The 26289-nt window shown below is 33.3% G+C and overlaps 3 protein-coding genes and 1 pseudogene across 3 annotated transcripts in view; all 4 read left to right on the top strand.

Moving 5' to 3' along the window:
- Window positions 1-2754: 2754 nt before the first annotated feature.
- LOC132912067 (uncharacterized) lies at window positions 2755-5115 on the top strand (annotated as a pseudogene).
- Window positions 5116-5206: 91 nt separating this feature from the next.
- Window positions 5207-6526, top strand: LOC132912188 (ATPase inhibitor mai-2, mitochondrial). Its single transcript, XM_060969384.1, has 3 exons — window positions 5207-5361; window positions 5900-6032; window positions 6196-6526. The coding sequence occupies exons 1-3, from the start codon at window positions 5315-5317 to the stop codon at window positions 6325-6327; spliced, it is 312 nt and encodes a 103-aa protein (XP_060825367.1). The 5' UTR covers window positions 5207-5314; the 3' UTR covers window positions 6328-6526.
- Window positions 6527-6636: 110 nt separating this feature from the next.
- Window positions 6637-7352, top strand: LOC132912189 (uncharacterized). Its single transcript, XM_060969385.1, has 3 exons — window positions 6637-6769; window positions 6867-6960; window positions 7023-7352. The coding sequence occupies exons 1-3, from the start codon at window positions 6729-6731 to the stop codon at window positions 7194-7196; spliced, it is 309 nt and encodes a 102-aa protein (XP_060825368.1). The 5' UTR covers window positions 6637-6728; the 3' UTR covers window positions 7197-7352.
- Window positions 7353-8297: 945 nt separating this feature from the next.
- Window positions 8298-26289, top strand: part of LOC132912184 (syndecan) — a 236918-nt gene continuing 218926 nt past the window's right edge. The window contains exon 1 of the mRNA XM_060969378.1: window positions 8298-8557. Within this exon, the coding sequence (XP_060825361.1) occupies window positions 8486-8557 (72 nt within the window). The 5' untranslated portion in view covers window positions 8298-8485. The remainder of the gene's footprint in view (window positions 8558-26289) is intronic.

Raw genomic sequence — 26289 nt, 5'->3', positions numbered from 1 at the left:
TGTGGAATTTTCTTCAGGATGTACGATTATTTCTGTTATTTCTTCGTAATGAATACGAAAATAAAATGAAAATAAGTCGTTTTTTTCTTAAAGGGTTGAAAAATAATCATGTAAATTAAACAATGACAAAATTGAGAAATTTGAAATGTTATTTCACATTTCATTTCCGAAATACAAATTTCCTAATAAAAGAAGAAACTTTTATAAACGATTTTATGTATGGAATAAAAAAGAATGAAAATATGAAACATACACGTGCATAAACTAATGTTTCAACTTCCTGTATGTATGTATCTGTGTAGTAATAAAAAATATTTCAAATAAAATACTGTCATGGGAAAAAAGCGTCCTGTCTGTGAAAACGTCTGTTAACGTCCGCGTGATTAACAGTTTTGAGTGCTATTTGGTTTTATGATATCGAATGTCAAAGATATCGCGAATTGCACACGTCAGTCGTGAATAGTTAACGAGAGAAGAAACAAATGAATCGATTCTTCTACTTAATAATTCTGCAATGCTTTTTTTTATCCTTCGTAATATGATCATTCGCAGTGTGTCTTGTTTTTCTATCTTCCCTAGTATTTGATTATTCCTATACGTTCAAAATTTTTGTAAATTAGTCATGCTACCTTCAAATAATATCGTATAAATATCAATCTCTTCGCTCATAACTCTGTCCCACACAATAAGAATAATTATAAAATTTCAAACTATAAATCAACCCTTTCAAACTTCTCTCGGATTTCTCTTTAAAAAAGGAGAAGCAGAAGTAACACCATCAATTGTAAAGATCGATCGAAATTATAAATCAACCCTTTCAGTTTCTTGTTCTTGCATGCTCAGTAATTTATCGTTTTCATGACTTAAATATCTCTATAAATCTGCAACAATCATGCAGTAACCACTGTTACTAAGCACAACCCTTTTTCTCGCTCTTTCCTCTAAAACACAAAAAGACAAAAACAAAAGTAACACGCTGGATTCCAAGAATCAGCGAAAAAATATGAATCTTCTCAAAATTATCTTCGGCCTTTCTTTCGTCCTTCTCTTAATGAAGCTTGTTAAATTCTCTGTAAGAAGACATTCTTGAAAAGAAGTGAACGAAAGTAATAGCCCGGATTGCAAGAATCTACCGAAATTACAAATCAATCTCTTGCAACTATTCTTCCTCTCACATTTTTCTTTAAGAGAGAAAACAAAAGAAACCAGACTTAGATCCCAAGACCTGATCGAATCTACGAACCAACTTTTCCAAACCTTTCTCACCAATTCTTCCGCCCTCTTCCTTAAAACGAAGCAAGAAGAACAGCATGGACCGCGAGGATCGATGGAAACAATGATCGCGCGATCGAAAAACGACAGAGCAGAAACGCAAATGAAGTTCAAAATCGGCAGAGGAATGACCGCAATCGCAATAAAACGATGGAAGTATTGGAATCGGCGCAATATGATTCCGCGACGGATCGCGAAATGAAACGAAACAATGTTTGCGTTGCGCGGAACTCCCTTTCACCCTCTATCATCCCCATCTCCCTTGCCCTTTCTATCCGTCCGCTATTCGTTCCTGGCTCACCTCGTCTCGGTCTCTGTTTCTCGCTCGCCGCTTTCACCCTGGCTGGGAATCGAGGATTTGTTAATATCGAGCGCCTAGCTAGTACCGTGCCAAAATGGTCGACGTTTAGTCATCCCTTAGTTCCGATTTAACTGAACGTACAACTGTGTCGGGTAATTCCACGAACGCGAATTTAATCATTAATTCTTTTAGTTTTTAATCATATTTAAGCATATTTGATCATAATTTCTTAGGCGATAATTCGTTTGTTATGTCATTTGCCCTGTTTTAACGGCTCCCGAAATCGTATTGAAAAAGGGGGTTGAAAAAGACAATTTTTTAAGATTTCAAGCTCCCCTAAGAGAATTTAATCGTAGGAATTTTTTCATTTTTAGGCATTTTTTTTTTTTTTTTTTTTTTTACGACGCAGCGCGTCGTAAATCTTCCAATCGCACAAATCGTGGATTGGGGGTTGAAAGAGAAAATCTTTGAAGATTGCGGATTCTGTAGCGTGATTTACAGGTTGGTTGGTTGTAACGATCTTTGTGGGTTATTTTGGTTTCGTTTACGATCTACCAAGGGGTTGATATTCGAATAATTTATTAGACTTTTCGAATGTTAAGTTTCGTAATGTGGAATAGTTTAGCTTCTTTTGGATCCATGATATTTGGCCACTATATTCGCGTTTATTGGATATTTGGAAGTCTATAATGCGATGAAACTCGATTTATTAGGACTGTTTTGCTCGAAAGAATGTTTATTAGCTTATTTTGATCCACGTCCTTTTTCCGATTATATTCTTGAGCAGATAGAATTTACTTATGCGGAATATAGATTTTTATTGGAAATAAATTAGTGTAAAATTAGTGATAACAAATTAATTAACCCAACCATGAAATGAGCATCCAATTCTGGATAAACACGAAAGATAAAATATGAACACTTCACAAATTACCGAAAATATTATTCCCTTGACATGAACATATACATACAAACTATAGAAAGAAATGAAAAATAAAAAATAAATAAATAGAAAAGATAAAATATTAAAATCTAACACTTGTCCGTTTACAAATTACCAAAACTGTTATCATTATCGAGAAACAATGTCGTTGAAATCTGTGTAGGTGATGTCAATGACGCCCGAAAAATATGTCCTAAATGCTAAAAAAGAAAAACATATAAGGCTAATAAAATCTATAAAATCGATAAAACGTAGTTATTGAAAAGGTTTCCAAAAAATGAAGAAACGCACCGATGGAATCTGATGATCGAAAGAATCGCTACAAATAAAAAAGAACTTGGCGCGTGGCAATCACTCTTTACATAATATTCGCGTAGACGTGAGTAAAACAACTGACTGTGTTAAACCAGAGTTTAAACAAGTGAACGAGCGAAACGTCACCTAATTGCGACGTGAGTTGACAGGCGTGCGTTTCTCTATCGTGGAATTCGGTTGAGATTCATTAAGTCGCCTACTAAACGAGCAATCAATTTCCATTAGAAACTTCGACACCAGTTATAAAGTCAAAATCAGACGATGTGTTCGAATTCGACCACTGTGTGTTTGAAGAGACGAGAGACGACACAAAACTGGTCCTCGGAAGAAACAGACGTTTTGTTTTCATTGATCAAGGCGTAAGAGAATAAATGCGATCGAGAATAAGAAGAACGACACCGCGGCCTCCGCCATGAAAACTTTTACTTGGCAACGATGCACTCCGCTTTCCGTGGAAGATTCTTCACTGATAGAGATATCACTAGAATGATAGGAGGAGAATGAAAGAACAGACCAGAATTGAGATATACAAGTTTGCTAAGACGGTTAGTCGTTCGTGGAGTTTTACTTGTTTTATGGGTTTCATTAGAAACGATGACGATCGATCGAGCGTGTGAAAGACGAATACGAATACTAATTGGAGGGTTTCAAGTGAAAATCTATTTCATTTGTATTTAAATTCACGCGTATATGTAATATAGATACGTATCTCCATTTTAGAGCAAAATAAGATTTAAGTCTAAATTAGCTTTGTTGAATCAGAGATTATATTCTATGTATGTGTGTCTTTGATACAAAGATCATATTCAAAGATTTCTAGCCTTTTAAAATTATAATTTCATCTTCTCACGACGATTATAAAAATAAAATTCGAATTTAGTTAAAGAATATTGCGTGCTCTTATACAAACACAAAAACGAATGTCTTTTCCACCAACTCTCACATCGAACTAACACGCAACTGTGACACATAACCTAACTTTATCTATACTGAACTATTATTTACACTGAAAGATACAACTTTCTTATTTTAAAATGCGTTAATCTGCATTATTACGAGCACACACGAGAGAAAGAGATAAAGATTTGTTTGCCATTTTCATATAAAACACGTAAATATTTAGATACCTCAAAGCATCTACCATGTCCCACACAATAAACATTTCTCCACAAAAATAACAAATGACAATCCAAGTTAGTTGAAGACTCTGGGTCTTAGAGGATCAGACAAAAATTGTCCATCGATCCTGTTCGTAGACATATGGGAAGTAATGGAAAAAGCGAGGGAAAGCGAAGAGCATATGAATCGTTCCATCGAATACACGTCACAAAACGATAGGTTGCTGATGTTCTTAGACAACTTGCCGACACCAGAGATAACAATGGTGAACGAAATTAAGGTGGTTGATAACGAATGCGACACGTAGATTGGCAGCAACCAAGACAATGTTTTCAAGAAGGAATCGAACGTTCCGCAGAGTAAGCGATCACAAATTTCTGAGGACGAACCTGTCGATTTAGCGGAACAGAGGATCGACCTCATAGATACCATGGCCCACAATGATATCGTTGAAGTATCAAAACTTAGATGTATCGATCCAAAATTCAAATTAAATTTTAAAAGACAACTAAACTATCGATAGAACAAAGTTTAAGAGAATAATGTAGCTCTTAAGATCAGTTAAAATTCAATATCTTATGGAAGTAAGTCATTCGTTTCTCGAGAATTGAACATTAATTGTGCACTTACATAACGAAATTTATAAATTGATAAACATTTCGTAACAGTTTATGTAATATAACTTTTCTTAAAAAGTAAAAGAACAACGGGAAATTTGAAGTATTGCGAATATATTTTGAAAAATGGAGAATGTTGTATAGGAAATGTTATTGGCATTTCATTATACGTAAGGCAAACAGAAAGAAGGGGATTAATTTAGTGTGATTTCGTCTGTTTTCGAACAGAAGATGTGCTCTCTTCGAGCGTGAAGAAAACAAACGATAGGGTTGATGGTGATCAGGATGAATCTGTTCAGAGGACGACGTCGATGTCTGAGATAGCTCGGAAGGAACATGAGTTTAGGCAGAGGACATTGAATATCGAATTAGAATGGGCGGAATTACAAAAACAGACAGCGGTTAACGAGTTAAATGTTTCGGAGATCAAAAGGCAGTTGATCGAGAATCAAGTCGTTGAATATTACAGCTAATATAGTACTATAATTACTAATATATTATAATGTTTATACATCTATCGCCTGCATCGGCAATTTGTATTTTTACGTTGGCGATTATGATAAAATAGATAAATTACTTAATTCTATGGAAAAATTGAATTAATATTGCCGCCAAATAAGAGTCACGACAGCCATCTCGCGGAAATTCTACCGAATCAGCACGACGTGGTGTTCCACTTCGCAGTAGTGTATGGTTTCTAGTAGAATCTTCACCACTTGCTAGACTTTGAAATTTTCACAGAGAACAATGCAACGAATTATTACTACGTTTTCTCGAAATATGGCTTCATTGAGGTACAAAAGAATGTTTTCCATAGGGATGGTTAATGTTAATTATATAGATTTTCTTTCTCTGCGTAGCTTAAATAAACCCCGGCTTTTTTGTAGTATTTGCACACAACGTAGTTAAAGGCAACGTACGTTGCATTTTTATTCTTTTTTTAAATATATCTGCAATAATCGAAATAGATCATTCGTTTAGTTATTTAAGATATATATTTTTTGCAAACTATACAAACTTGTAGAGAATTATTGACTTTCTGGTATATGTGCTTAACTTATGTAATAGTCTGTAAGAGATTGTGTTCTTATAAAAAATCGTTTATAATATTTTTGTAATATTGTTTTCATTGTTCTGTATTTATTTTTATTTATAGTATTTGTGATTGAAGCGTAGAATGGTCTGAGTCGATGTTCTTTATTCAACTGTTTATTTGTATTGATGATATAAATGGACAATGTGTATTTTTAACACTTGCTGCTATGTCATAGCTTTTCTTGGCACTATCAATCATTAGGAGACTAATTAGATTTAATCTTTCAATTATTGCAGCCAAGTAAAAATGATTGGTGAACGTGGATCTGGAGCTGGTAAAGGAGGTGGCGGTGGTGGAAGCATCCGTGATGCTGGTGGAGCTTTTGGAAAAATGGAAGCAGCTCACGAAGATCAATATTTCTATAATCTGGTTAGTTACTCCTATTTCTCTGCACTAATAGAATTCTTATGGTGTTCATAAGGTTGTTAGAAGATTTAATTCCATTATATTTTCTATATATATATATCATAATATATTCTATATATCATAATCTATAATGATTTGCTTAGAAATATCAATATTTTGGTTCTAGCAAAAGCAACAAATTCAAAAGCTGAAAGAAGACCTTCATGATGAGATCTCTTTTCATGAGGAACAAATCAAACGCCATCAAGAAGCCATAAACCGTCACAAAAAAAGAATCACAGATATGGATGATAAATAAACTAATTCATCTTACATCAATATATCTGCATACTTTCTAAAAATTATGTTGCTCTTTCTAATGATGTAACTATTATATTATTACTAATAGCAATTATAGTAGACATTTATGTCAGTACATTTTTTTAATATTATACACAAATATAATATAGAATAATATATACATATATATATATTGAATAAAAGTTGTAAACTAATAATTATTTTCTTGTACTTATGCAAAAGCTCTTATTTATATGTTTTGAGAGAAATTAATATCAATAAGATTATATCGATCATATTTCGATAACGTTTGCATTCAAATGTTTCATTGTTCGTGACAGAAAGTCGCAAAATTTCTGTTTCAATTTATGAAAGAATTTTTTTTCGGGAAATTGATTATATTAAAAATTATTGAAGACAATGTTTCGATATATTTTACAAAGATTATCGCCTGAAAGTTGGTAAGTTTGACATTTAAAAATTTTGTATATTATTAAACCCTCGATTATTTTTATTGGTTATATTAATTTTTTCGGAATCATACGATAGTTTTAATAGTTCCAGATATTTCACAAGGAGGTACAGTGATTCTAATAAAAACAAAACTTCGAACAACGATATTGCATACGAAGCTGAATATTATTACAGACAGGTAATAATTTTCAGTATATAAAGTAATTACGGTGAAGAAACGTTTGTTTGCTTACTTCCCAGGATAAAGAATTGTTAGAAATGTTAAAACAAAAAATGCAAGAGGAAGTGAAATGCATGCAAGACGAGGTGACATCAATGCGTAATAAAATTGAAGAATATAATCGTACCATCAATGAAAATCTTCGATTTTTAAAAGGTCTTGAGAAAGATTTATCGGCTAGCGATAAAAAATAACTTTATTGTGATAGTTCTCTCCGAAAATGTAAAACACATTGTAATTAGTTGCTAATGCTACCTATTAAAGTTGAAAATACATATTCAAGAAGCAAGAAAGTTTAATGCAGGCTTAAATTTTTATATCTTATGATTAGAAAATGGTTGGTTGACAAATACGGTAGTTATTTCTTAAATCTTTATTTTATGAATTATTACCACTGTGTGAAACGAATATGAACTCGTTTAAAGATGGAACTCACCATTATGGCGTTTTGCTGCAATTTTCCCACTCATTATTTTTTCATCTCCATCATTATTCTTTACTCCTTATGCCAGTTTAGCTAAACACGAGGAACGAAAAAAGGTTAGAGATCAAATTTTTACCATCTTTTTATTATTAAGTATTAAGTTGAGTAATAAGTTTGTTTAGCTTTTAGTGTTGTATTATAAAAATGTTATGTATATTAAACGCAGTGAACGAACATATGATAAAGTAATACGAATTCGAATAGTATTCGAGTAACCATTAAGTAATTGAAAGAATATAAAGACACATATCGAAACTTTTCAATAAAAGAACAAAAAGCTAACTCACCTCACTTGCAAAGAACAATATGGCGGGTTAAAAATTATAATAGTGTAAGTCAATATTTTTGCAATTTGGATTTACTTGAGTAACTTTAATTCTTAAAAGTGTCATTTCGTTAGTTTCGTAATTAAACAATAAATTGAAAAGCAATACACTTCTTATAATGATAAACAGAGAACATATTTTTTGATAACTATCAATGGCTGACACCATTATGATTTTCAGCCTTACATATCGAGAAAAAGATTACACACATCATTGACTAAATATCATATCCTATATAAAAATACGAATTTATTAGATAACATAACATTTAAACACTAATCAACTTACCTAACACTGCACATTTTATTTTTCCTCTATTAAAACTCCTACTTAGTGTCTACAAACGAATTTAAACTGGTTTAAAATTCAAATACTTCGCGCATCGTCGTAAAATCGCCGAAGGGAGACTTCCAATATCAACCACAAGGCCGCGCTCGCGTTCATTTCAAAATGGCGGCAGCTCAGCGGTGGAAGTGACCGATCGACGCGCCCTCAGTGTCTCGCGGTTCATCGATCAGTGTGGTGTGTGTCGCGTTGTTGCTCCGGTGGATTTTTGGTGGTTTCTTCCTGGCTGGGACGTACGCGTAATTTTTTTCGTTTGGTTTCGTAGAACCGACGCGGTGATCGGTTAGGGGGCTCTTGAACGGGCCCAGCGGCAATTACAAAGGGAAAGATGCAACCGAGGATATACTGGATCCTGATCAGTACGGCCGTCATTCTCGCGGGATGCAACGCCGCTACCGAGGTGAGTACTTGCTTTCGTAGCCTTGTTTCTCCCTTCTGTCACTCCTTCGACGATCGTTCGATCCCCTTTTCCTACGTATTTTGTCATCACTCGACAACATTTATTTTAAAAGAATATTTTATCTGAGTTCTTAGCACGTTATAAGTGGTGCTGTAGACAGTACCTAAGCCAGCAAATTATTTCATAACATTGTATTTTGATTATACCGCTAATACAATGAAATAAAATAAAATAAATCTAGCAAATTCGTTGAACGTTTGTTGTACGTACGTTGAACGTACAACTAGTTTTAAAAAGAAACATGCTGCGCCTCCGTCCTTTACATTTGTGTTTGTCTTGTGTTTTCATAGAACGCGTCTGTTTCTTAGAAATACTTCCACTTATGGAATTTCTAATCTGAATATGTACTTGAATGCGTCATATAATCGATGTGTCGCGTTCTTACATGACATGTATCCTCCAGTTTGTGTACGTTCAAATCCTAAACAGACGCCGCACGACGCGACTCAGGCAGCGGTTGTTTACGCTCCATTACCAATTGCACGAATTTGTTTACTCGTTTCGTCGTGGCGTGCTCGTGTGGACAAAACTCGGTTTTGCTCCGATACTAAAACGATTTAAACTTGTCATTGTCGATCCAATTGTACTCTTATAATGTTAAAGAGTATCTCAAATTTGTGCAAAATATGAACAAATTGTTATAATAGGCTACGCATGTTTATGCAATTAGGGAATATTTGAAAATAGAAAAATTTCCAGAATGCATTTAATATGAAAAATATATAAAATTTCCAGAGTGATGCACATATTATAATATTTAGTAGGTGAAACAAATCTTCATTTAGATTTCATTTTTTACATCATGTTGATAAAACTATAAATTTGCATAAACTTCCGCAGTCTGGTTACCATTATATGCGTGCTTTCTCGTTTCAATTTCACATAGAACATTCTATTAAATTATTAGAAGCTTGGTTTGCTTCGTAAAACGAGCATGATTAAAGTATAAAATTTCGAGGATAATACTCGAATTTCCGTAGGTATCTGCAAGTGATACTTTTTTATTTATAGTCGAAGCAAATTGCTCATTTATAGGTCCATTGCATACTAGTGACTTGCTTAGTATCTGTTTCCAATATGTTAACCCTTGCAGAACTAAATGTTTTTTAGATTTTAGAAAATAATTTTTGTTATTTAGGTATTAACAGTAGAGACACGTATTTTCTGATCTTTATGAACAAGAGACATAGTAGCGTCCTAAAATTGGGAATAGCTTTATCGAAAATAGATACGTTTATCGTTTAGTTAGTGACATTTTGAAATACAATGTTGCTACATAATATTATCAATATCGGTCATTTTTCATTCGTTTTTAGCTCTTTCGTAGAAAGTTCGTGTTTTGTATTAGTTAATTGGTGATTAGAATATAAGAAAAAAGCAAAATACATCTTTTTTAAAAATATTATTTTAATTACTATATATATACATAGTTTACAATTATATGAATACAACACACATCCATATAATAATTTCGTCGAATACCATCTTTAGTTTTCTAACAAATTAAAAACAGCAAAAGAGGAAAAAACAAAAATAGCAAAAACAGGAAATAAATCGATAAAAAATTGATTTTGGGATTCGAAAAGACCCAAGATGGGTGGTACGAGTGTTAACGTTAATAGTTCGTTCTAAATTAGTTCTCGGAAGGCGCGGTGCCTTACAAGGCATTTTTACCTGGCGTAATTACATAATATGGTAAATCACGGGATATTACACGCCCCTACGCAGTGCGTGCTGCGAATCTATTATTTCGAAACTTTTACTGTATCACGGGTGGCGAGGTGTCTCGTTCTCTTCGATAGCTTACGTTACGACAGGATAGGACAGGAATTCTTCTACACACTCGTACATGGTCGATCATTATAGTGGCTATGAAAGTATGCGAACACTTGTAGGAACTTTTTTATAAATACTTTAGGTATGTGCGTTATATGAAACATTTTGAAATTTATCAGTACTATAATGATCATCATTTAGCGTTTAAACAAATTTGAAAATAAAACATCAAATATTAAACGAATTTGAATATATATAGAAATTATGAGAAATTCAATACAAGTATATATTTTGCAGAGATGTCGGAAGTGTTTAAACAATCAATTATCCATTATATTAATAAATCTTGGTACTAAGTGGGATTGTTTTTAACACTCATTATACGTTTAAGATGATTATTTTTGTTGTGCATTAATTTTGATTAAATATATGTTTGCAGAGCTTCTGTATACAGCTAAAGACAAAAAATATTCGTACAGTTGAAATGTAGAAATAAAAAGGAATAATATTTTCTATACTATTAAATACATTCAAATATTTATACAAATAATAAATATACACTGTAATTATATGTTATAACAGACGTTTATGTAAATAATATAATTGTGTAATAAATGTACAGAAATATTGACGTTATTATTAATGTTTTCAAATAATGCGTGGCAACATGTATTTAATGATATAGGAAATATTGATCCTTTTATTTCTACATCCCAACTGTGCGAATACTTTTGTCTCTCACTGTATGTATTTCCAGACTGGATTAAAATTTTACCAATATAATGACAACCGTGTCTCACTACTAGATTATATATTTATTATAAATAAAATTTATTATAAAAATTATAATAAAAATAAAAATTATACAATTTGATAGCGCGAAATTGCACAAAATTCACTTATGTAATGTGAAAAGATATATGAAACGTTCAAAGTGCTTTCTATAATACTTGCTAGCTAGCTAAACTAATTAGCTAATAATAATTAATTTAGCTAGTAGCTAAACCAATTTTCCATCAAGGTTTTACTTTTTTTAATTATATTCACAAAAATATAAATTTGCACTAAAACCCACAATCTACTTATTATATAGGTATATTCCACATAATATACGATATATAAGAATTTCCTATGGTAAGTGTTCAAATACTTCCGTGAGCAACCATACGATATTTTTTTTCTCTCGCACCATCATCGGTCGGGACCGTTGTTTATGCTCTCGTCTCGCACGGTGGGTGAGGTATCGGACCACGAGGCGCAAAAACGTGAGACCAGAAATATTCTGTTCGATGTTGACGAGTAATTCGAAACTTTGCTAACACCATCAGGCCTGTATACATTATTTTTTCTTTTTTGCTTGCTTTTCGCAAAGACTATCGTTCGGGCGACTGTAAACGTTGGTGCCGTGGTGAACGAAGCCCTTCGACGAATCTATCGACGGTTGAAAAATATCCAAAAAATTACGCGTATGTTTCATTGAGATTTCTCATCGAACAAATATATTCCTAATGAATGGATAATTGATAGCTAAAACGTGACACCATACCTCTGTCTTTTATAAAAAAGGTGATTAAGGATTATAGGAGAAGAACATGGTAACTTAGGTCTTCTACATTTTTTTAAATTCAGTATATTGTCGGCCACACACATAATATTACAGTAGAGTAGTTTTTATTCCATTTTGAATTTAAGCATATTTTTGTCATACTCTTTAATGTTTTGGAAATATTTATTACTCGCTATGAAATATTGGGATATTAAAATATTGTTTGTCAATAATTATACTGTTATATATAAATATATACTTGGTCTTTAAAATTTATACTGCCTACTTTTAATAAGACATCTCTCTATATTTTTCTCATTAATCTCTAAATTAATAAGAATGTCTTGATAGACACACAATAGACTTAATTAAGACAGACATCGTTAGACGTAAGAGGTATTGGTTTTCGATTATGTTCTATTAAAATCATCTTGTTCGATGATAAGATAATATCAGAATTAGAAAATGAACAAAAATATGCTTAGCATGCCTTCCTCTTGCGATCTTCGATTTAAAAATTCTTTTCAAGCGTTTTCTCTCAACTAAACTTGATCTTACAACACTGATAATCTTGTTCTGTATTCTGTAAATACAATATTTCATATAAAACAAACGTGCCTCATTTTGATTATTAAATGACGTAAAAATAAGAAATCAATAAAAATGAACTCGCCATATTTGTTCATGGTCCTTAATTGCAAACGGGGCCGAGGACGAAATGAATGTATCTTCGATGGAAAAATTGATGACGGTACACATGTGTTGATTTACGACGGGGCGCGAACGCGGGTATTAATTGAATTCATTTTAGTTAATTATTGCGTGTAAACAATGAAAAGCCCCTGGTTGGTTCCCCAGTCATCGTCCAAACGAAAGTTTCGACCCTTTTGCTCTTGTGACTCGTTTGAATCAGATCCACGCACACATGCGCTCCTACAATTCGCTGAAATTAATAAAGCCCTTTATTTACGCAACGTTACGTGTATTATTACTTAAAGGTATTACTGCATTGTACGGAAGCAATGCGTTACGGACTGAAAATCTCGTTGGTGCCGATAAATCCGCCGATATGTTCGATTTGTTTGCTTCATCCATAATTTTTCGAAGTAAAAATTTACGCGTAAACGCTATTTTTATTATTCTAATAATAAATAATTCATGAATAATTCGTTTCGATATTTAATACTAAATTTAGACACGTTACATGATACATAGCTTAGTTTAAATTTGCTTCGTTTATAATTCTTCGAAAGGAGAATAAGCATTCTTTTTATTTTTTCTTATCGTCGTGTGTAATTTATTCGATATTGCTTTAAAAACATTGAAATTAGATACGTTATATGACACGCAGTTAGGTTGGTTCAAGCTGTTCCTGTGAACCGCTTTAAGCATATGTTAGGAAAAATTTAGACATGGATTTCGCTGTAAGTAGAATGTTTACGTTTATTTTATGTTAGTTCGTTAAGAATTGTTGTAGAACTTCGGTGTACGTTAAGCATACGTAGGTGGTTTTTATCGTTGAAGATAACTTTTTCATGAAAATGGCCCGCAGAGTATATCGAAGTAGTCAGGTCAGTGAACTGGAAGGTCGTGAACTTCTCTATTCGTTAATATTCTATAGGTTTTGTGCTTTTAAGTAGACAATTTCTTTTTTCGATTTAAAGTTATACAAATTGCCAGTGTTAGGTAAAGTAGATACATTACTCCATAAAATACTTAATACGAAAGCGTTTCATCTTCCGATTGATAACATATCAAGCGTTTTACATTATTTAATCCTTTACTAATATTTCAAATAACATAAATATCGTTATTGATAATAAGAAAGAATAACAGTATTTAGCAACATATTATATTTGCAATAAGGCATATTATTTAGTAGAAGATTATATTTAAATAATATTATTTAGAAATTTATACCAAAAAAGAAAATGATATTTCGGTGAACATGGTCTGTTATTTAATCCTTTTCACAAAAGGCCTAAAGGTAACAAAACAAAAGAAAAACATACGTAGCGCAAAAATTCCCTCATATCGTAAAGCTTGAATGCTTTTATTCGAACCTGAAGTAGTTTTTACGCGAAAGAAACATAGAAATCGAGCCGGAAGGGATGTTGGAAATGGACACGGAAGAACGATGCCCCTTCCGTTCGTTGGCCATTTCGCAAGGCCGTAACCTGTAGCACTTGTACGCTCACTGTTCAGCAAGATCCAGTCGAACTTGGTCCACAACGAAATCCCATCGATGGTTCACGCTGTTACATCGACGACCAACGAATCAGATTTCCCTGAGCTATCGTTATTTCATGGTAAACTTTACGCTGCTCTGTCCGTCTCTCTCTCTCTTTTTCTTGCTCTGCGCGCTTGCAACTTTAGTAATAGCCACATGTTAGTCGATTGTAATCTTATCTGATCCTTAGAAGGTTGATGTTCTTTAGAATAATCAAAGGATTATGTCGTTAGGAGAGTTCTCTTTGAAACTTTGAAGGGGAATATTGGTGTTTGGAATAAACGTGTGTTGTGATCGCTAAAATGTTGCTGTAACGAGATTATGAAGTATTATGGAAATTGAACAGTGCGAGATTGGATTGTTTGACGTAGAAAATTGAAGTTGGTACAACCATAATTGTAATATTTTGAATATGAATCAACAGTTACTGCTATTTTTGTTCATTCGCACGACATCCAACCATCAAATCTTCCAGCCTCTAAGGATGTCACACTAGGTCCTTCTCCATGAATTAACCTTGTAAAACGTGACTAAACAAGGAATATATCAGGGTCGTTGATCGATGATCGAGCGTATAATGCAATCGATGTACATTGTACGGGTGAGATGTGACGGCAAGAAGCCCTAAAAGCCCTCGCCTCGGTCATTTTCCATTGTCCTGCCAGGTATTGTCCTACCGCGTCGGCATTCGAGATCGGCTGATGCAGAAAACGGACCCTAGAGCCACCTTTGGTTATTTCAGTCAGTTTTTTTAGTCAAATTATCAGATACGAATTGTTTTCATGCTCCATCGTATTTTCGTTCCGCTTCATTTCGATCTTATATCGAATCAAATCATCGAACAAGTTGCATAAAAATTACTATCAAATATATTTTTGATCAATTGTATTAGGTTGTCCGAAAAGTTTCTTTCGTTTTATGAGGAAATAATAGACGCACAACGTTTTTTTTTGTTTTATATTATTTTGTTGAATTACGTACGATCTTGGTTTCACGTTTGTATGAAGGTTCATTGTTGTAAAAGACACGTTTGCGAAAGAAAGACATTTTCCGGACAACCTAATAGATACTATAATATCCCATAGAAAGCAGTATCACTATTACTGTATCGATAAAATCTCTAGTTAATGCAATGAATATTACATAAATATCATAATGTGTCCATAATATTTCTAATTAACTATTACATTCTATAATATATATTCTTCAAACATCACTATAATATTCTTCAAACATAATTCGTTCTCACCACTTCATGGATACAGTGTATCCTCATTATTATCAATTAATTACAGACATAATCTTTTACGGACACAGTATAACACCATTATTACTATATCCATACTATTTCTAATTAATTATAGATATTACAATACTCCATACATATAATACATTCCTACCATCATTCCATGCACCATCATACCATATTTTAATTAACTAACTATTAAAAAAAACAATACTATAGTGTCTATACGTAATACCATGGATTGAATGGAATAGAAAATATTTCTGCAAACACGTAACGTCTCCTTTTTCCCCATTAATATGTAAGCTTGCTGTGGACAATTTGCCACAAGGGTACGTGGTACGTAGATTAATTTTTTAATTTCACATGTACAAATTTATTTCTGCTTGTGTCGTCGGGATGAGTAATTTTCCTGTGAAAATTACTGTGTGCACCACAGTGTGGTATTGTTATTATTATTATTGTTGTTGTTGTTGTTGTTGTTGTTGCTATTATTATTATTATTGTTGAAAAATGACAACGTTGAAAATGACAACGTGAGTTCGCGCTCGCCATATGCAGATGCGCTAGTTACAATAAATAGTAACTAGAATATAGTTCTAGATACAATCAATAGATTTAATCGATAGGTTTAAGATGTTCTTTTGTTTTTATCCCTAGTTCATGTAAAAAAGTGCAATAAAGGTTTTTCAGCTCAGAATGGTGTGATAGATTTATCTAGAAAATAAAATAACCTACCTCTAAATACAGAAATGACAACAATTATTGTTATTTATTATTGTTATCGTCATCATCATAATCGTGTATAGGGTGTTCCTTTTTTTTTTTTTTTTTTTTTTGCTTTTGAGTCTCCCTAGAATTTATGTGATAAATAGCATAACGTAGTAATGTCTCGTCGAAGAGCAAAACCGGGTCTGGAGATTACAATGACCCGGTTCCTTGGTTCCGATTCGATTCGTAAAATTCGTGAGTCACGTCGGTCGTGAAACAGCCCTGGGTTAGGCCCCTGGCTGCTCTCAAGGGGCGGGGGATGCTTTGGCTCGTTAGGGGGGACTTTTGCTCGTTAGGGGGCTGCGAAAGCCACATGGCGACGTTTGTACAACGATGCAACCTACCCTCCTACCCATGTTCCCTCGCTGATATTCACTAGTGAGCTTAGCTTAAACGAGGATTGGTCTGATGAACCACACATTCACCCCTGGTACCGTGTGTTATGGCGGTTTCCAATGTTTTTTTTCAGGCATTCTTCCTTTGCTTCTCTTGTATATTCCGGTTTCCCACGTTTTGAGTTTATGGAAAAATGTGGCTGGTATTAACCATTTCTCAGAAAATTGTTTATTTTAAGCTTTGTATTAGGTATTCATATACCGTTTTTATTGAAATATAAAATATTTCAGGGAGGTTCTGCCATTCTGTAACTCTTCCGCTTCGGATACGTTATTTCTGCAACTTTTTACCTTTGGAAGTAGAATTTCTGCAAGTTTTCGACTTTAGGAGTCTCTGCAATTTTAATGATCATCTTAGTTTTTGGAAGATCCGCGTGTTAATAATAATAATAAAAAGAAGGAGGATGGAGATTAAAAAATTCGTTTTACCTTACAAAATCGAAGCTTCTTAGTAATACTTAGAGAAATTCTCTTTCGTTCCAAAGATCTCCAGTAATAAGTATACTAATGATAAAAAGCGAAAGAGAGGTTTCGAAAGGAGAAACGAAAGGATTTCTTTTTTTTCTTATAATATTGAAGCTCCCCAAGAATAATTGGAGAAGTTAATTACAGGATGTAAGAGGTAAAGGAAAAGCGATTGAAACGGAGAGAAATGGGCCCCGACGGTCGTCATAAATCGGTTTAGAGGACGTCGACCAACATCGAGTCGCGTTTTCCAATTGCCGGCCAATCCTTAATTTAACCGGCGGCAACGAGAACGCTTTAAAAGGCCTGTGGGTGTTAGGCTCACCGCGTGAAATATCACCGGTGATAATGACGCTGTCTTCGCGTGTGGAAAACGCGAGTTGTTCGTGTTATGTCGGCCATTTGGTGTAACAGAGAACGGACAGCTTATAAATATTCGTATCGTATCGCCACACATTCTCATTGCGTAACCGCGCCCAAGAAGAAAAAGAAATCTCTTCTGGTTGCTGTAATCTCGAGATCGAGCCGCAATCTTGTTTTCGTTGGCGTATTAAATTCATCCACAAGTTTGCCTGCATTTGCAGTCTGTCTGTGTATTCGATTGTGTTGTGTCATCTTGTCGTCATTTTGATGATAATTTTTTTTATTTGTCATCTTTTTAATTTCTTTCTGGTAATTTCGATTACGAAGGTTACTCGATATACAAAAGTTCATCGTCTTGGAAATTTGTTGCATTGCTTAAACATTGTTTGTCTATACGTCGAGAATTATAGTAATTACTTTCATAGTTTCCAGTATATAATTATTTTCGTTTCGTAGATGTACTCGTCATTAATTAATGGTAATAGCTATTTCGGTTTCTTTTTTTTCGTATTTAAATAGATTAATATTATTTGTTATTTATTTAAATTTGATTACAACATCTCAGTATATGTGAAGTTTCTAATCGTTTCTTCGTCTTTTGAAATTTTGTACTTTTCGTAAAATTCTTGTAATATTCCTTCTTCGAATTAAATGAATGAAAAGTTCTATCCAAAGTATGAAATACATATTTTAGTCTCATAAACGCAGTTCAAAGGTCGTCTTACTGTATCATTTATCGAAATAATAATTAGTAGCTACAATTAGAATTTCCCTCCGACACAATTAGTCAGTAAATTAAATCGCTTATTGAGCCAGTTTTATTTGCAATAAACAGACTTATGGAAACAAATAATTCATTTTTTTTTAGAATGAAACAAAACTTGATCTGCCTGTTGATGGCGTGTGTTTAAACGAATAGTTCTTTTTCATTGATTTTTTCTACGAAAACTATTTCTTGTTTCTCTAATTTAGTTATTCCTTGTTATTATATTTGAACATCGAACGGAACATAGTAACCGGTGTTTGAACAATTTTCATATTCCGTCCCTTTATTTACCTTACTTTGTTGCATGGAAATTGAGTATCGAAGTTATTCTGCTCGATAATTCTTCTCTATGACGCGTGAATATCGAACCGTGTAGTCATTTGGCAATTTATTCGTTTTTCGTTTGCATCGTTTCATTCTATTTTGTATTCCCCCTCCCCCTCCCCCTGCGAGTATATACCGGACACGAATTCTTGATTAAAATTGTTAATTTTTTATTCGTTTTTTCTTTGTTGCCTTGGATTATTGCTGAACGCGTGTTGCATCGTATCGCGTTCAAATCTTTTGTTTAAACTCTGTATACATTTAATATTCCATCGTTGCGAAATACCACGTAAAAACTGAGCTTTCATTTTTTGTACTTTTTTCAAATTTAATCCCCCGCCTTATGATATTCAATTATGTATATTGGCCGGGATTTTGGGAATGAAATTTAACGACCGTACTTTCAAACAAAATTTCATTTTCATCTGTGACTTTCATTCTACATCGCGTAGAAACGTGCGGAATTATTAAAGGCAAATTGTATAGAATATTTTTGTCCCCGTTTGGTTCTTGCTTTTTCGGTTCCATTTGCTCGCTAGTTTCAAATTGCCAGAGATCGATACGAAATTGAAAAATCGTGGATAAAGTACTCTATTCGAGATAGTAAAACGAAGTTTCTGTATTTTTAGGCTGAAACAACGTGTTTATTTAAAATCCCCTCAAGTTAATACCATTGAAACTATTAAACTTATATCAAAATCGAAATTGTTCAAACTATTTCTTCTGGCGAGGATGGACACGAAAGGTAGATAACAGTTCGTCGAATGTCTCTGTTGTCATTTGTCAAAAATGTGTTTACCCAGTTTTGTTTCCATTAAATTCGCAGAAGCATTGTTTACAGTCGATTCTTTAATGGGGCATCGTTTAATTGGATCGTTTAATACATCGCCATTGGATAAATTGGACACGTTATTAGCTTCTAACTAGAGAGTTAATCAAGCTTGAACAACCTTTAGATTAATCGCAAACCTTCCAACAGGAATAATAATTAACGCCGTGTTAGCCTGATCGTTTCGTTAATTATTTCCACTCTTCGTAATTAAATCTGATCGATCCGTTTCAAGTTTACTTCTCCTCTGTATTTTTCAATTATTTCCCAACAATACCTAACTCTGTAACTGTAATGTATATTATCCAATTTTTTAATTTTTTTCTGATACTTTTATTCAATTACATAATTTTTTTTTAATTTTACTTTGAAGCAAAGAAGAAAAATATTTTTAGATAATCGTGGTATTTACTCATAGGTTACTTCATTATTTATTGTTAACAAAGGTTGTACCTACCATGCAATGCATGACTGTTTATTAGGAATTTTAAGCGTAAGATAATTTTCAGTTGACCAACGTTTATACGCGTGCTCCTAATTCATAAAGAGACGTGATTGAATTATGTACCCTCCTTTTCTAGCTTCATTATCTAACAGTTTGCCTCAACTAGAGGATAATCCATTGTTGTCAAGCATTTAACTTGCATGAATCAGTATGTAAATCAAAGACACAGTGTTACTCATAGAAATTATCGTTTTAAATACCTTTAAATCATTCACAAACTACAGAAATACCGACGTACGTACAGAGCATGTTATTATTTACTGTCAATATTCGATTTGTTATTTTTCTTACGAAACAATATCTTCAGATTTTTTTATTTCTCATACGGAACTCAAAGTTCTAAAAGTTTGGTGTATTAATATTAACAAGATATATAAAAAATATGTTTAAAAAATTATTAACGTGTTTAATTCTTGCTTTCTATATTTACAATTAGTACTACAGAATTCTTCAAATATTTGTTAATATATTATATTTGTAAATATAATTATATTAATTTCTTAATTATCTGTAATTAATTTGTAACATGTATGTAATTAATTGTATTTATTCGTAATCAATGAATGCTTGGGGCTTGTATTTATTCTTCAAATGTAATTATCTATCCTTATAAACTTCTCTTAAATAATAGTAACGTTTTTAAAAAACCATTCGACAAATAGGTATTTTCACAGTTAAGTATCGTGTTATTAATTCCACAGGATTATCCTTTAAATAATAAAATACATTGAGTAGAAAATCTGTTGGATTTAGTTATACTTACCTCATCGTGAGCTTAATTGTAAACGATATAAGTATTAAAATTGACAAATATATCTCCTATTAATATTCTGATTATTTCCTTTATAAAAATGTCAAAATTTCTTCTGTTCTGCCTCTGTTTTTAAAGTTTTTCTTTTTACCAACTAATACAATTCCTGTCATTCTGATATCCATGATTTATTCTAACCTTGTATTAATATTTATTCATAATACTCGAGCATGGTATATTTCCTGAGATGGTCATGGTGTCAAACGACAATGGGTCATTGTCTGGAAATTTACAATGGAATACATTAGAAACGCGGTGTAGTAACACTTCCCATTGATGTCTAATGTCATTCAAAATTCTATGTAGTCGGCGTGTTCACAGAGAGATGCCGGTTACTCACGTTCCTCGAACGATTTACATTCTAATTTCCAAACGAGTCGTCTCAAACTTTCGACTCGAGTCCCTCCTTTTAGTCGATTGTTTCTTTAATCAGGGACAATCTCTATGAGAATCGTTTACATTCTGTAACATAATAATACTTTATGTTAATTATTATATTTAAATGTTCAATTGTATATTAATTAATTTTGTCAACTTATGCCTTAAATATATATATTTAAATATAAATTTTTATATTTATTAAATCTAGATTTATAAATATATATGTTAATAATTAATAATTATATAGAAATATATACATATGTATACTAAAATCAATTTTTCCCATTTTTTCGGCAAAATTTACCAAACTTTACCATCTTTTTTGACAAAATTTTCAAATTTTTCCCATTTTTTTTTTTTTTTGTAAAATTTGGAAAATTTTCCTTCGACGCTACGCTAATTGTAGGAAACAATAGATTAAAACGTGAAACGTTATATGCATATCATAGGATTACAGAGTTGTACAATTCTTGTGATTATCAATCGAAAATTCATGTTTCATTAGAATTAAAATAAATGTCATTGTGAAACAAGCCGATTATAAATGGTAATTATGAAAACGTAAAACATTAGACCGTAGAAATATTATCAGAAATCAGAAGGTAATATTTCTTTAATCGAAAATTAAAATACATATTATCGTCATGAAATTCTAAAAGCATTTTAATTAAAATTCCGAGCGAAAGTAAATTTTTAACGAAAAAGGTGGGCAACGCCCGAATTCGTCAATCAGTCTGGAGGATTCGCGTGACCTTGTCTCCCGAATAGCGGGATGGCGTGCTATAGTAGACTCGTTTAGTGTCGAAATGGCACCAATTCACCGCGACGAATATTAAACGACGGACGTTAATGGCCTTTTACGACGACTCGTTTGAGCAAGCTTAGGTCAGGTTGGGGCAACGTACTTTCGCGCTGGATAATAGGTACATGTAGATAGACTCTCGGGCATACTATCGCAAAATATCATAGAACTATGCTCTTTCATCCTTGTATCACGCTAAAGGAATTTCTAAAAAATTCGAAAATTTCAATGAAAGTTATGGTAATGCAATTCTATCGGAACGATGATAGGCAGTGAATATCTAGAATAAATTAGTATATATAATTATATTTCGTTTAATATTTATAATGTAAGTTAAAAATAGCGAACATTTACATATCGAATATTTTATTCATATCGAGAAACGAATACACATTTTAATTGTCAGAGAAATTACAAAAAAAAAAAGAATTCTGTTGACGACTATTTTCCAAAACAATCAGACTTACCTGTATCTCAAATTAAAATCACAGAAAATTAAGCAGTGTTAACGCATAGAAAATCTCTTTTTATCTTACGAATTGTATTTCCATCTTGATTCTTTATACTTCGTTCGATATCTTCAGTGTAATTTTGAATATTCGCAAATTTAATATTTTAGTCGTATCGAGAAATGAATATATATCTGAACTATCGCGAAAATAGCAAAAGAAAGACTCGTATTTCAAACGAAAGACTAAAAATTGACCAAAGCCGAGAAAATAATTTTAGACTGAACGTAAAACGAAATGTCTTAAATTAGGAGACCTAACGAGACAAGTGTTACGAAAATATTATAGAACGCGAAAGGAATTTTTCTCTAACTTTCAACGAATTGTTGCTCCGACTTCTCAAGCAATTGTGGGAAAAATCGATCGGGTTTTCCTCAAAAGGAAGTACATATACGACGTATTACGAAAAAATTCGTGTCGGCGCGGTTTCGTCGAACGCAGCCGGTTGATTTAAGATTCTTTGGGCGCGAGCAACGCGACCATATAAGGCGAGTTCTTAAACGGCGAACAACAGTCGCCCAATCGGCGTCCCACGAGTCACGCGGCTGCATCGAACGCGGAGGAATTAATTATCCAGGCATTCCTGTCGCTGCTAACGTTGTAATAAACATTAATCGCGAGAAGATAATTTCAAAAATAACTTTAGTGCTGGCGTTGTTCCCGATTCTCGGACTTAAGCTCTTCCAGAAAAAAATGGCCCTTATACGTAAAATTCGTTTTTCTTAATTCTATCTTCCAGCTATAGGATCAAGAAAATGTACCAATATATTACGTATTTCTTTTATAGTGCCTTTTATTCAAAACACCCGATACATTTTATTACAGTTATTTACTTGTAGCGAGTCGTAACTGTGTCCAATATTGAACACTGCGAAATCTCGGCAAGTAAATAACAAAATCGATCAATAGCGTAGAATATTTCGTTAGAAGAGACAAACACATTCATATTTGAGCTTCACTTGGAAATCTTTCGTCGAATACAGTCGATCGTTGTGTGTTAAAGCGTATGAAATGGTTGGAGGAGGCAAATTAAATAATGAAATTTTTTAACGAACACAAGTTAACAAATATTCGTATTAGTTTTACATGATTTATTTATATTTATGTTTGCTTTCAGTGTTTAAAAGAAATTCACTGTTACGTTTGTCTCCTTAGCATAATTATTATTTTTCTGTTGAAATACGACATGCAACATGTTGAGTGTATGTAATGTAGAACATTTTGACGATGCTGCTACTCACGATGACGATATAAAATTGTATTCATTTTCCGGTGGCAATTACGAAAGAGACAATAATAATGAACAATGTGTCCAATGTACCTCGTTGTTTCTATTGATATTACGAAGGATGTGCTTCAGGTGTGCCATTCGCGTGTTCAACGTGTACAAGACAAAGAGAATTAACATGATGTAAGTTTAAAAGATGCAAGATATTTATCTACCAGTTGTTTTCCTTCAAATATAGTATTCATTTCTCACAACAAAAATACATTTTTTTTTGGCATTTCTTTGTAAATTTCTTAGACGTTCCGTGTTAGGTACCATTTTCCTAATTCGCCGCATTCGACTCTCCTTTACAAAACCTGCAACGATTTCAAGACGCTTAAACTTTTGTATAGTCAACTGTTAACACACGAATATCTGTTAATTTTATTTTAACGTTAATTTTTACGCCGTATCTCGACGCTAGTTTCATTAGAAAAAGGAAGCAGTTTCTGTTTCTGGGAAGCTTTTAAAATCAGATGTTTCATACTGGCGCGTAGTTTCCTGATAAGAGTCGAAAGTTTTAACAAAGAAAGGAAAGAACATGCGAAGAAAACAATTGGAATCGGAGCAAGCTTGTATTTATTTCGATTTGCATAGTTTCTGGCGCAATGGAACGAACAAACTTCTAATCTTGTAGAGGTTTTCGAATCGTTGCAGTTACCGAGGCCATCTAAACGAATACGTACATTTATCGCACGATTCTTTAAATATTTATTCTACACGTTTCGCAATAACATGCGCGTAGACAGAAACGTTTTATCGTTTCGCGGGCTTTTTATATTTTAAAACGGGCAATCCTGGCTAAGTTCTCGATTAAATTAGACGAGCCGCGCTAGAATTCGATTGGCAGGGTTCAATTTAATCTACGGATCCCCGAATCAGGAGCGGCGGATTTAACAGGATTATACTTTTCCCTCTACTTTCAATAACGATCCATAGGCGAACGCCGATGAATTCGAACGACGCGATAAATTCTTCCTTTATCCCGACGACGAATTACCTTCGCACGCGAGCAGCCAAACTTTCAGCCGGAACACCAAACTATCCTCCAATAACTTCCATTGAATTTCATTATTTCTGCAGGATCCCAGAATTTTCTATTTCTTCTCCTTTCTTTTCCCTTCCTTTCTTTTCATCAAAAGATTCCTTTAATCTCTGGCTCCTTTGCTTCTTTTTTTATTCTTCTCAAGCGAGTATTCTAACGCAAAATTTTGGGATTGTTGGGGCGTTTTTTTCACGAAGAAGCTGCAGTAACACTTTTCACGCTGTCAGGATATTATTATATATATATTTTAACAACGTTTGTCATTTTTGCCGAGAGAAGATCAAAATCGATGGCACTACACGCCGTCGTACACAGTTGGCGAAGAAATACCTCGTCTCATGGTGTCTACGATCCTGACTGTTCCACCTATCTAACACAAATGAGCTCAAGGTGATCCTACACACTTTGACTGCCACGTTGGCCACGGGGTCATCGGTGACCGGAGCTTCTTACAATTGTAAAAATTAACAGTTAGGGTATTTTGAATATAACCGATAAATAGAAGATGCTTTGAAATAAAAGGTGCCCCATTGAACGATTAAACATTTTTATTAGAACACCAATAAAAAGAAATGAGAACAAATCTTGCATCTAACTGTGCACTGTGTTTGCATCCATATCTTTGAGGGGTAATCTACGAATATTATTATAAACACAGCTTAGAAAATAATCGTAAATGCAGTTTTATAATCACATAATTGAAGTTAGAAGTGTGCACATACCTTACTATTATATATAGAACGAGCAAATACCGTTTACTAATATCTTCTACACGTTTCAACGATATATTCTGGACGTTTTGCTTACGATGAAATAACGAATGCGAATGGTTTGTTGAAATAAACGAAGCCTCGTTATAATATGTTGCTATCAACTGTTAGCAAGGCGCCACGGTGGTCACCCGTGACCACCAATAAGATAAACGGTCCATCGAGGAAGAATGTTGTCTTACATCGTCAATTTATTATTATTTTGCCATTATATGCTTCGAATAATAAAAATACTCTCGTCCTGAGCGAATCATGTGATTTCGGCGTGGCAGTCAAAGTGTTAATCTTGGTCTGCAACCTTATTTTTACTCTCCAGGTCGTTTAAATCCATACAGTATTTTTCTTTAGGTTGTTGGCTTTTAAAGAACCCAGGAAAGTTCTTGAATATTCTCGCAAGTTTGCAGTTTTCTATCGCTAGCCTGTTGCCTTAACTTCTTCTTGTTTTCTTAATGCGAGGAGAATGAGCAATTACTTAACGTTACTGATCGAAAATGATCTATTATGAAGATGGAAGGTTAATTAGAATGAGTTTGGTTTGAGAATAGTCGGTAGCTAATTAAAAGAATGGCGGCACTATGAAGCTTAATCATCAATTTTCTGCGTGTTCCTTTAATTTTAGACGGATTAAAAGAATAGAAAAGAGAGATGCTAATTCTAAGATAATTCAGGCTATAGTGTTACATGCGCAGAAAATTTTTAGTCGATTGACCGACTGGATTTTAGAACGTCATAGACACCATGTTAAAAGAGTAATGTAGAACATTTTAACGATGCTGCTACTCACGATGACGATATAAAATTGTATTCATTTTCCGGTGGCAATTACGAAAGAGACAATAATAATGAACAATGTGTTCAATGTACCTCGTTG

This window comes from Bombus pascuorum, chromosome 11 (genome assembly GCF_905332965.1).
Source record: "Bombus pascuorum chromosome 11, iyBomPasc1.1, whole genome shotgun sequence".
In the NCBI taxonomy this organism is placed as follows: Eukaryota; Metazoa; Arthropoda; class Insecta; order Hymenoptera; family Apidae; genus Bombus; species Bombus pascuorum.
Note: the sequence above shows the minus strand (reverse complement) of the source record. Positions and strands in the feature narration are given on the sequence as shown.